Source organism: Sinocyclocheilus rhinocerous, unplaced genomic scaffold (genome assembly GCF_001515625.1).
Source record: "Sinocyclocheilus rhinocerous isolate Xijiao unplaced genomic scaffold, SAMN03320098_v1.1 scaffold1812, whole genome shotgun sequence".
Taxonomy (NCBI): Eukaryota; Metazoa; Chordata; class Actinopteri; order Cypriniformes; family Cyprinidae; genus Sinocyclocheilus; species Sinocyclocheilus rhinocerous.
The window spans coordinates 515595-527328 of NW_015670626.1; the positions used below are offsets into that span (position 1 = coordinate 515595).

Sequence of the window (11734 nt, forward strand, 5' to 3'; positions counted from 1 at the left end):
TATGTGTGTGTGTGTGTGTGCGTGTGTGAGAGTGTTCAGGAGGTTCACATCTGGAAAACATTTGCTGGTGTTGTTTTTTCGGTGCGGTGCTGAAGTTACCAACCCCCCAACCTTGCTTTTTTTCCCCCGCACTGATTCTTTTTCTTTATATTTCTCTCTCTCTCTCTCTCTCTCTGATCCATATTCTCTCATGAGTTTAATTCTCTTCTGAATAGGTGACATGCCATATAGATCTGTATTGATGTTTAAACAGGCGTCATTGGTCGATGGGACAGTAAGTTGTTTGTGGGTGGTAAAATGTTGGAACGCTTTCCTACATGCTCAGACCTTTATGAATCGTGACAGGCAGATAATTAAGACCACACCGTAAGTGTTTAAAGGTGTGCGGATGAAGTCAAGTTGTTTTAATATTATTATTCTTATTACAGAAACCAAGAAAAACAACTAGCAGTAGCTCTTCCAAGAAAAACAGGCCAGCATGTCAATAAGACAGTAACAGCTGAGCATACGACAGCACAATGAACGAGAAATACAAGAATTACTGATCGTGTTTGACTCGTGATGGACAATAGCTGATGTTTTAAAGGGGCTTTGAAGGGGTCATGAACTGAGAAATCAAAATTCCCTTGATCTTTTGAAGAAGATTAGGAAATTATTTTTAATGAAGATCCAGATCGTGTCAGTAAGAACTCAGTCCTTTGTTCAATTCATTTTCGATGCTGTGCAAAACAGGACAGAAAATAGCCTAATACTTCTGAATTATGATGTTTTTTTATGTAAAAATCTTCATAATGTTATAAGTGGACCTCAGAGAACAGTACAAAGTAATTAAAAAGGCAGTTTATGACACCTTTAATGAAGACAAATGTGATGATTCAAACCATATTAGCAAAGTCACAGTTTAGATTTATATTTATTGTAAAATCTTATTCTGAATCATTGAATTGCTCTTAGTTTTATGAGTTTTATGAGTCATTGTTTGCAAAAATGAAAGAGTACTGCAATCAGTTTTATTTTATCATTGAGATACTATTGTAGTTGTTATTAATATTTTGAATCAGTTTTTGTTTTTATATTTTCAGTTTTAGTAATTCCATTTAAGTTTGAGTAATTGTGTGTGTGTGTTTGTCATTTTTAGTTTTTATTCATTTTTATATCAGTTTTTAGTTATGTATTACATTAAATTAAACTAAATTAAAATGAGAAATACTGTCTTGGCAACTAGATTAAATCAAATGTTATATATATATATATATATATATATAATTTTATTTGAAGTAAATTATTATTATTATTATTTATGGTTATAGTTTTAGTTTCAGTTAACTATAGTAACCCTGACTGAAACTGAACCCTACCTGTCGCAAATACCCTGTGATTTCTCTTTTAAAATGGTATTTATTTTGTTGTGAACTCCAAATATATCTCACTACGATGAATGTTTAATGGTAAACATTTTGAAGATTCGCGAACAGGCTGTCAATTCATAAAGTAATCAGCTGTTTGTCCACACTGCAGTGGGAGACTTTCAGAGCCAATCAAAAGAGTTTTCATATACAGTTATGAGTGTGAATTGTGACCAATGAGGTTTCGCAGTGGGCGGGGCTACCACAGAAACAAAAACAAAGCAAATAAAACAAATACTCAACAAACTGTGCTGTCATGGTTTGAGGCCGTTTATGGAGAAAACGAAATGTAAAATATGAAATTTGAAAGCATTTGAATTTGTTGGTTGAAATTGACAAACTACCACAGTTAGTGTGAATAATCTCAAGATAGCGAAATAATGTTAAATAAATTGGCCTGGCTAATCTATTTTAATTACTCATTTAAATCATTAATTCATTAGATATAAATTAAAACAAATCACATCGATTTCCATTATTGATTTCAGCACCATGGACAGCACAAACGATCACCTTTCACGTCGGGAATCTCCATTACTTCCATGTGTTCCTTAGTTAATCACTATTGCTTGATGCAAGTGCCAAGAATTTCTGAAATACACTCCTCTGAATGAAATGCAGTGTTTCCGTCTAGTTTTTCTGGGATGGTTTGTGTCTTTCACCAACTATTTTGGCTTACCTGCCAATATATGACAAAAATACGAGAAATATTTGACAGAATTATCTTAAAGGGGTCATATGATGCGATTTCAATTTTTCCTTTCTCTTTGGAGTGTTACAAGCTGATTGTGCATAGATAAGATCCCTGAAGTTGCAAAGACTAAAGTCTCAAAACCAAAGAGATATTCTTTATCAAAGTTAAGACTCTGCCACGCCCCCCTAAAACGGCTCGTTCTAACACGCCCCCACATATCTACCTCACTATGTGGAAATATTAGCATAATGCCGCCCAAATGTGCACGCAAAGAAAGAAGGCGTGGTTTCAGTAACCGCAGTTAGTGTTGAAGCAGCATGTCAGGGAGACGCTGTGTGTTTCTAGGCGAAAGCACTTTATTTGGCCTTCCGAAAGTAGATGCATTTAGGAATCTTTAAGATCACTTACAACAGAACAGCGCGCGCGTGAGCGAGAGAGAGAGCGAGAGAGAGAGAGAGCGGGGTGTGTGTGTGTGTGTGCGCGCGAGCGAGATCACCCAAAAATGGATGCACTGCAGTGAATGGGTGCCGTCAGATTGAGAGTTCAAACAGCTGATAAAAACATCACAATAATCCACCCCACTCCAGTCCATGTCTTGTGAAGACAAAAGCTGTGTTTCTAAGAAACAAATCCATCATTAATGTGTTTTAACAAACAGTTGCTTCCAGCTAAAATACGAGTCCAAACACAAACCCTTTTACAAAGCCTCATCTTCTCATCAAGAGTGACTTCTTCTAACAGTTAGGATGATCAGCTAGAGATATTAAAGTCACATGGTTTTCTGAAGTTCTACCAGAAGGCTGTTTTTGTGTGGTTTTCCCCATTAAGATGAGCTCTTTAATGGAAGTGCACAGAGTACTCATTCACTGTGGTAATACGGTAAATATAGTCGAGGGAAACGCTGTCGATTTTGTTGTTTTCACAGCGAAGCGAGGCTCGTTCAAATAAACAGCTGATTTAGCTCAGCGGGGCTTGTATTATTTCAATCTGGGTAGCACAGAGAGCGGCCTAGCGTTTAGAGAAGCTAGCAAAGACCCAGCTAACAGGAGCGTTCTCAGAACTTCAGCTAACGCAAACAAACGTTCTTCTAGTAACGTTAATAGAATGTTAATGTTAGAGAGTTATCTGGTCTTTCAGAAACGTTAGCACAACATTATGTATACATCATTCATAGAACGTTTTTCGGAAACATTTTAGTTGGATGCTTGTCTGCGTTTTTTAAAACATTAATACTTTCTAGTTTCAGATGGTTCAGAGAATATTCAAAACTAACTTTCCCCATAATGTTTGCAAAATGAGAAAATGGAATGTCTTGGTCCACATGACCAAGAAACGGTTCAGCGAACACTCAGAAATGTTATCAAAACGTTCTTAGAACATATTTCTGTTAGCTGCGCTGACGTCAACAAGCCTCTTTTTGATTTGATCGCTGAACCTCCAGCAGTGTTAATTTCGTTGACGAATAATTTTCGTCATAATTGTCGTCAACTACATTTTTTTCACCGACGATAACTAAAACTAAAACTCTTTTTGAATGACAAAAACTATGACGTAAATCTATTGACATTTTTGTCAACGAATAAAAATGAGACGAAAATGTTAGGGAGGGACGATTTGGGATGAGATTCATTCAGAATTTTGACGAGTATTCATGTAAACACAGTTGATTACGTCTTAAGTGAACGTAAACAGAAGGAAGAACGTGTATCAGTACATTGCATCCATTGCAGCTGAGCATTCGGTTTTAAAGGGACAGCAGCCTAATTGAGTTGCTCTTGTCCGAGTCATTGATGTTAATCAAGCAACAAAAGAAAGACCGAAAATCATGCACTGCTCTTGACTGAAAAGCTTTAGTAGCCTTAAAGATTAATCTAAATGTATTTATAGAAATAAATATGTCTGCTTGAAAGAATGAAGAATATGGTAAACAAGTTGCTATAAAGAATGCATAATTAGCCTATATAACCATTGGTATTTCATTAAAAAGTAGACCATGTTCTTGTTCTTTATGAGAAGTGGTTTTATTTAATTTTAACATAAAGGCATGTTGTGTGTCACAACAGTTAAATCAGTGTATATCATGATAAAACCTTAATATCAAACCTATATAATGAATTTGGAAATTTTTGAGAAATGCTTAATAAATGCATTACACTGTAACTAAACCCATTAGATTTTAGCTGACTAAATTTACTGTAATTTAGTCGACTAAAATCTTATGATATTTAGTCGACTAAAACTAGACTACAACTAAAAACAATTCAGATGACTAAAACTAAATGCCATTTTAGTCAAAAGACTATAACTAAAACTAAATCAAAATATGCTGTCAAAATTAACACTGACCTCCAGACAACGTCCGAAACACTACTAACTTTCAGACTCAATTCCTCACATGCAGCCAACTTTATATAATGTAAAGTTTTGTTAATCCTTCACAAATCTGTCTTGAAGAACTGTGTTTTTTCTGTGAGCGGATCTTTCATGTGGCATCATTTGGTCTGCCAATCTTTCACCAATCCTCACCTTCCCCAAAGAATTGGGTCAGGTTTAATATTCCAAAATAAGTCTCCATTGAATTTCTGGTTTTGAGTATCACTCACCGACCCAAAAAATGTTTATCTGAACCTGACGGATGTTGTCTTTGAAACTGAAGTCTATTCTGACGGTAAGAATTGAGTTTTGTTGAGTTATGGGTTTGAATTTGATTAAATCTGTGCCGGGGAGAACCGGAGACTCACTTTAACTCCTCTGGTCTTCATCAGAGAGACCAGATTCATCTTACAACAGATCAAACAGAAAGAAGGATTGTTTTGAACATTCTAATAAATTTGACTGTGATATTTGCCAAGTCAGAATTTATTTATGTATTTATTTATTTAAGAGGCTTGTAATTGTTACTTTTCTAAGCAATCATACTTAAAATGTTCTTCCTGTAACCCACAACAACTTGTAGTTTTCACAGGCAAAAACCACTCATGTTTTCTTCTGAAAAGTCTAGTTTGTCTTTGCTGCCAAGGAATAATAAAGACCTTTTCCTTCATATTTCCTTTGATAAACACTTAAAAAACACTTTAAAGATTGTAGACAGACTCGACAGGATTTGATCAAACTTTTAGTGAAGTTTGATGTATCTTTCTGTGGTAGAATGCATAAGTTTTTTGTTTTTCGTGTTTTCTTTTCCTTGTGCCTACTACAATGGTAAAGTTATGAAAGTGATGTAATATGACACCAGAGAGATAACAGTGAACATGTAAGTACTCCTGGGAATTTTAATCAGCGGTCTGCTTCATAACACAGACAGGTACAACAATATCTCAATAATGTGGCACTTGGACATTTCTGACCAATCAAAGCATTTCAGAAATGCCAAATCTTCTGTGAATAATATATAGGACCACTCGAAAGTTTGGGGTCAGTAATATGGAATTATTATTTTTTTAATAAGTCTCTTCTGCTCATCAAGGTTGCATTTATGTGATCAAAAATACAGTAAAAACAACAATATTGTGAAATATTATTCTAATTTAGAATATCTGTTTTCTATGTGAATCTCTGTTAAACTGTAATTTATTTCTGTGATGCGCAGCTGTATTTTCAGCATCATTACTCCAGTCTTCAGTGTCACATGATCTTCAGAAATCATTCTAATATGCTGATTTGCTCAAGAAACATTTCTGATTATTATCAATGTTGAAAACAGTTGTGCTGCACAATATTTCTGTGGAAACTGTGATGCATTTTATTTTTCAGGATTCACAGATGAACAGAAAGTTCAAAAGAACAGCATTTATTTGATTTTGCATTTTATGCAACCAGACTTAAATGCTTCAGAAAAGTGGTGTTTCTGTAGGTTACATCTATCTGTCTACCCATAACCATTGGATTGGTAGTTATAAAGAAAAAAATCGAATCTTGCACTTCTTGTATCTATTTTATGATTCATAGTAAACATCCTTCGTCATGTTTTCAGGAAAAAGAGGATGAGGAAGAAGACAAGAAAAGTGAGAAACTGGAGCTTGAGGATGAGCTGCTGTTTGAAGACTTCGAGCTGGGAGATGAAGACTGTGAACTTCCTGAGGAAGAGGAAGTGGATGTAGAGGATGGAGAACTTGAGGAGGCCGACGTCGAAGAAAGCACCAAAATGAAGATCCTGCGGCAAATAGCAGACGTGGCGTCCAAACTCAAAGAAATCGTTGGCAATCTGATTACCACTGCAGGAAAAGTAGTCGTAACCATATTATTGGGCCTCACAGGTAGGTAGTGTTGAGACAGACATCGCTCACGGTATAGGATCAATAATCAGCATTCATTTATAAACTGAAGATGAATACAAGCTCAAGTGCGTTGTTATATCCCAAAGATCAAACAAAAAGAAATAAAACATTACACACCATTAAAGGAATAGTTTACCCAAGTGTTTACTCACCCTCAGGTCATCCGAGATCAGGATGAGTTTGTTTCTTCATCAGGTTTGTAGAAATGTAGCATTGCATCAGTGTCTCAGCAATGGATGCTCTGCAGTGAATGGGTGCCGTCAGAATGAGAGTCCAAACAGCTGATAAAAACATCACAATAATCCACAAGTAAAGCAGCGTTTAAACAGCTCTAAACAAATATGTTGCTGGATTTTGATGAGAGAGACGACAGCAGATGCACTTTTTCACTGGAGGAAGCAATATTATTGATTATGGACTCGTATTTTAGTTAAAAACGTCTTAATGCTGGATTTGTGTTAGCTTTTGTCTTCTCCAGATGTTAACTGATGGACTGGAGTGGTGTGGATTACTTGTGGATTATTGTGATATTTTTATCAGCTGTTTGGACTCTCATTCTGACGGCACCCATTCACTGCAGAGCATCCATTGCTGAGACACTGATGTAAAAGTGTTCAGCAAATTTTCATTTTTGGGTAAACTCTTCCTTTCAGCGCAAAAAAATCTAGTAATTTCAATAGGAATCCACATAATTGGGAATTTTGAATAAGGGAGAAAGATCTTTTGCACACAAATTGTGCCGAAATTCCACTGCACCTTTAGTATTGGCTCTGGAAATGACTTTTCTCAGCCTTCTCTCAATGTGTCCATGTTCCAGGTATGATGTTGCCTTCTCTGACCTCCACTGTGTATTTCTTCACCTTCCTGGGCCTGTGCACCTGGTGGTCTTTCTGCCGCACGTTCGACCCGCTGCTCTTCAGCTGTCTGTGTGTCCTGATGGCCATCTTCAGCGCCGGACACCTCATCATGCTCTACCTCTACCAGTTCCAGTTCTTCCAGGAGGCCGTTCCGCCCGGAAACATTTACGCCAGGTGAGACAACACTGCCTGTTACCTGTCAAAGAGCTGGATTTAATGGGACATGAACGCTGGTGCGGTTTGAGCCCTAAATGTATTCAGGATCAATCCTGTAGACGCGTCCCCACCCTTTTTTAAAACATCCCGTCAAGACTGTTGCACTGAGCACCAATGCTTAACTTGTTCAGATTTGCTGCAGTATGTAGGACTTCAGTTGAATGCTTTGATTCATGCTGTTGCTCGTTTTGCACATAAAAGGTTTACATCCCGACCGCAAGCTTAAACCGATGCAGCATGAGTCGCCTGTTCGGCCCGCATGCAGCCGGATCCCCCTTACTGTGACCAATGAGATTACGGTGCTGCTTGAAAATCAAACACAAAAGGAGAATTGAATTAGAACGATCCTCCGAGCGGGAATCCTGCATGTGCCTGCGAGTGTCTGGTGGCCGAGGAGCTCAATCACGCTGATTTAGCAAACTACCCTGTTGTGTTATGTGGCTTTACAGCGACGGGGGTCCGGTGTCAACCTGAACGAGCCAGTATGAACTGAGATCATGTGCTTATCTTGTCAAGCTGCTTCATGATTAAAGGCTGAACATAATTGAAATGTACAGGGAATGTCTTCCAGAGCAGGGGTTTTCAAACTATGGGGTCTGCGGGATTATATATATATATATATAAATGAAGACTTGCAGAAACCTCTAAGTCTGTCTGAGATTTTTCTTTCAAATTAACATTTTTATCAGGCTCCTATGAAAATATCATTGGACATTATTTAAAATGAGGCATTCAATAATTGACTGATAACCTTTTATTTGCCAAAAAAACAAAAAAAACAATATATATATATATATATATTTATATATACTTTTTTACAATTTATAAAATAAATAATGAGATTACTCATAATTATTTTAATAATGATTATTTTATTCTATAAGTCATAGATTTTAAATAAAAAATAATATTTTTAATTAAATTTTTTTAAATAAAAAACTTTTTAAATCAAAAATACAAATACAAACAAACAAATAAATGTGTTATTATTATTACATATGATGAAGAAATACATAAAGTCCTAAAAAATAAATTAATAAAATGTAAAAGCACAGTAATAATAATAATAATAAAAGGAGATTAATCGTGATTGTTTTATTCTATTGACAGCCATGGTTTTTAACACTATGAAATAAAAAGAAACAAATACATGTATGTTATTATTAGTATTAGATATGATGAAATAAAACCTCCTGAAAATATTGCAATTATTATTGTGAATATATTTTTAAAATTTAAGCAATAATTTTGCAAACATATTGTCTTTATAATTTCATGCATTGTTTTTCTCACATGCTATAAATGGGCCTGTACACAAAGAAATATATACCTTTACACATAAAATACATGCTTTATTTATTTATTTTGCAGGAGATCATATTTAAGGATCATTGGCATCAAAACGTTTGAAAAACCCTGTTCTAGAGGAAGAATGAATGATATTAATTACAGTTTGTTTGAGTTTTTGAGGGCTACTGTGGTCTGGGTGAAGAGTTATTTGTGCATATCCAGAAAGGCTGAAAAAGTTTGAGCCCCAGAGACTTTCACTCTTTTTTTGAGGAGCTCGTGTCTGTTTGATAGCATGTGAAAAACTGGCGAGAAATTAGCCATTAAAAGCCTCTGTGGCCTGTTCAGCTCGTCGTTTAAATCATGTGAGCTCGGCAGCGGTGCTCTATTTAAGCTTTCGGTTTGCATCTCAAACCAAAAACGACCTACAAGCCGACACCGTCAGGCTCTATTTCCAGAAGTTTGATTTAAAGAGTCAATATTCAGTTTGCTTTCAGAGATCTGGATTTAGTCCTGTGTGTTTTCTGTGGCGGCTGCCCAGCGTTTCGCTCCAGGAAAGAGCTCGCGACTGAGTAAAGTGCAGCCCAAACTCTACACTAATGAACTTTTATTTGACTAAGTCTTCAGGTTTGTGGGATGTGAGCTGTTTGTTAAGCAGTAAGTTTGCAGATCTGATGGTCTGATTTGACTCCATGCTCGTTCATTTCATAATCATTTGCTCACTTTCATGCTGTTTCAAACATGTATGACTTTCCTTCTGTGGCGATAATGTAATGAATATCTGGTTGGGTGAATTCAATTCAACTGACGTTCAGCGTGATTGACTTTAATGCTTAAAGGGGTCATATGATGCTGCTAAAAAGAACATTATTTTGTGTATTTGGTGTAATGAAATGTTTTTAAGGTTCAAAAACCACATTATTTTCCACATTGTAGGCTAACATTACTCTGCAAGTTCAGGAACCAGTCCTCCATAAAATGTGCTGCACACATCTGAATATTTGGGTTGAACTGTTCTGGAACAGTGTTGTAAATACAACTTAGCCACTGATTTCTAGTCGTGTCCTCTTTTGGAAGACCAAACAAAGTAGTTTCACTTTCACAACGAAACACACAGCGCCTTCACGACATGGCGGCAGCAACAATACTACAGCGAGAATAAAAGTTACACCTTCTTTCTTTGCGTGAACATTTGGGCGGCGTTATGCAAATCTTCCCACATAGTGATGTAGATATGTGGGGGCGTGTTAGAACGAGCCGAGCCTTTGGGTTTGAGACTTTAGTCTTTGCAACTTTAAGGATCTTATCTATTCACGAACAGCTTGTGACACTCCAAAGAGAAAGGAAAAATTGAAATCGCATCATATGACCCCTTTAATAAAACATCCGAGAGTGTCAGTATCAATCAATCAATAATTGGTTTTCGTTAAAAACAATCTGATATTTAGCCAATTTGAACCAGAGGTATTATACAGTAGTTAACTAAAACTATAACAAAATACAGAAACTTGTTGAAATTAAAATAAACTGAAATAAAATAAAATAGTTAAAAGAAACCTTTAAACTTATTTTATTTCAGCTAGTTGCCAAGGAATTAGCATTTATCATTTTCATTTAGTTTAACTTAAAACTAATATAGTACTAAAATAACTAAAACGTTAACTGTAATAAAAAATAATAGACATATTTTAAAAAAACTAATAAAAATGAAAACAAAAAAAAAGAAAAACACAACAAATGTACTAAAAATGTAACTAAAATTAAAATGAAAACAGAAAATATAAAAATCCAGGATTAATTCAGAAAATTAATAAAAACTATAATAGTATCTCAATGATACTAAAATATTTTTTTTTTTAAATCTTGAATTAAGAAATTTAAGAAATAAATGTTTTAAATAGTTTTCTTAATTATTTTTCTTAAAAGATCTTTATGTATATATATATATATATATATAATTTAGTATGGTAGATGAGTTTCGATAAACTAACATATTCTTGACCGATTGTGTTTATTATAATGGATTTCCTCACTTTCATAAGCATTAGCCGTTGTAGTAATGGCTCGTGGACCTGTCGCCATCTGAACAGTGTTTGGGCTGTGATTATGGGCTGTAATGACCATCAGTTTCATTAACTGATTTCGCCACAGGCAGATCCTTAAAGCTAGATGCTTGGAGATGAAAAGCGAAGCCACTGAGACGCTGGTTTCATTGAGAGTCCAGGTGTTTCTCATCAGGACAGGACGGCTCCTGGCCTAGCCATCGTTACACAGCTGCTTTCAGGGAGAGAAGGAGAAAAAACAATCAAGCGTGACTCAAAAGAGCCTTAGATGTGATTCTTCTGGATGATGTCTCGGTTGTCTCCTATGGCATCAGCGGCTGCTCTGTATTACGGTTCTTACGCTAATGTTCCCCTCCGGCGGCAGCAGCGAGTCTTCAGAGCTCACACCAGCAGCGGATACAGGACTAATTACTGAGCAGCTGGTGCGTCTCGTTAAAACGTGTTGCAAACATCACCCGAAGCGCTTAACCGATGCCAACAAAATACAAACACCAGAAAACAGCTCTTCTGGTCCCGCGTCGACAAATAAATGTATGCTATTATTAGGGTTGCAAAAAAGGTGGAAAATTTCCAGTAAATTTCGGAAACATTCCAGGATTTTTTGGAATATTCCAGGGATTTTTGGAAAGTTTCTGGAAATTTACCGGAAATTGTCCACCCCTTTGCAACCCTAGTTATTATTATTTTACATATAATTAAATAAATAGTTTTTAACATTATGAAATAAAAATAAAATAAATGTTTATTATTGTTATTGTTATTATTATTGTTATTATTATTAGTATTGCATGTAATGAAATAAATAATTTCCTAAAAAATAAATGTATAAAATATAACAGCAAAATAATAATAATAATACTAATAATACTAATACTAATACTAATACTACTACTACTACTACTACTAATAATAATAATAATAATAATAATTATTA

General features: G+C 35.4%; 1 protein-coding gene across 1 annotated transcript in view; it reads left to right on the forward strand.

Moving 5' to 3' along the window:
- Nucleotides 1–11734, forward strand: part of LOC107734323 (piezo-type mechanosensitive ion channel component 2-like) — a 112109-nt gene that overhangs the window by 89746 nt on the left and 10629 nt on the right. The window contains exons 6-7 of the mRNA XM_016546260.1: nt 6074–6356; nt 7195–7408. Of these exons, the coding sequence (XP_016401746.1) occupies nt 6074–6356; nt 7195–7408 (497 nt within the window). The remainder of the gene's footprint in view (nt 1–6073; nt 6357–7194; nt 7409–11734) is intronic.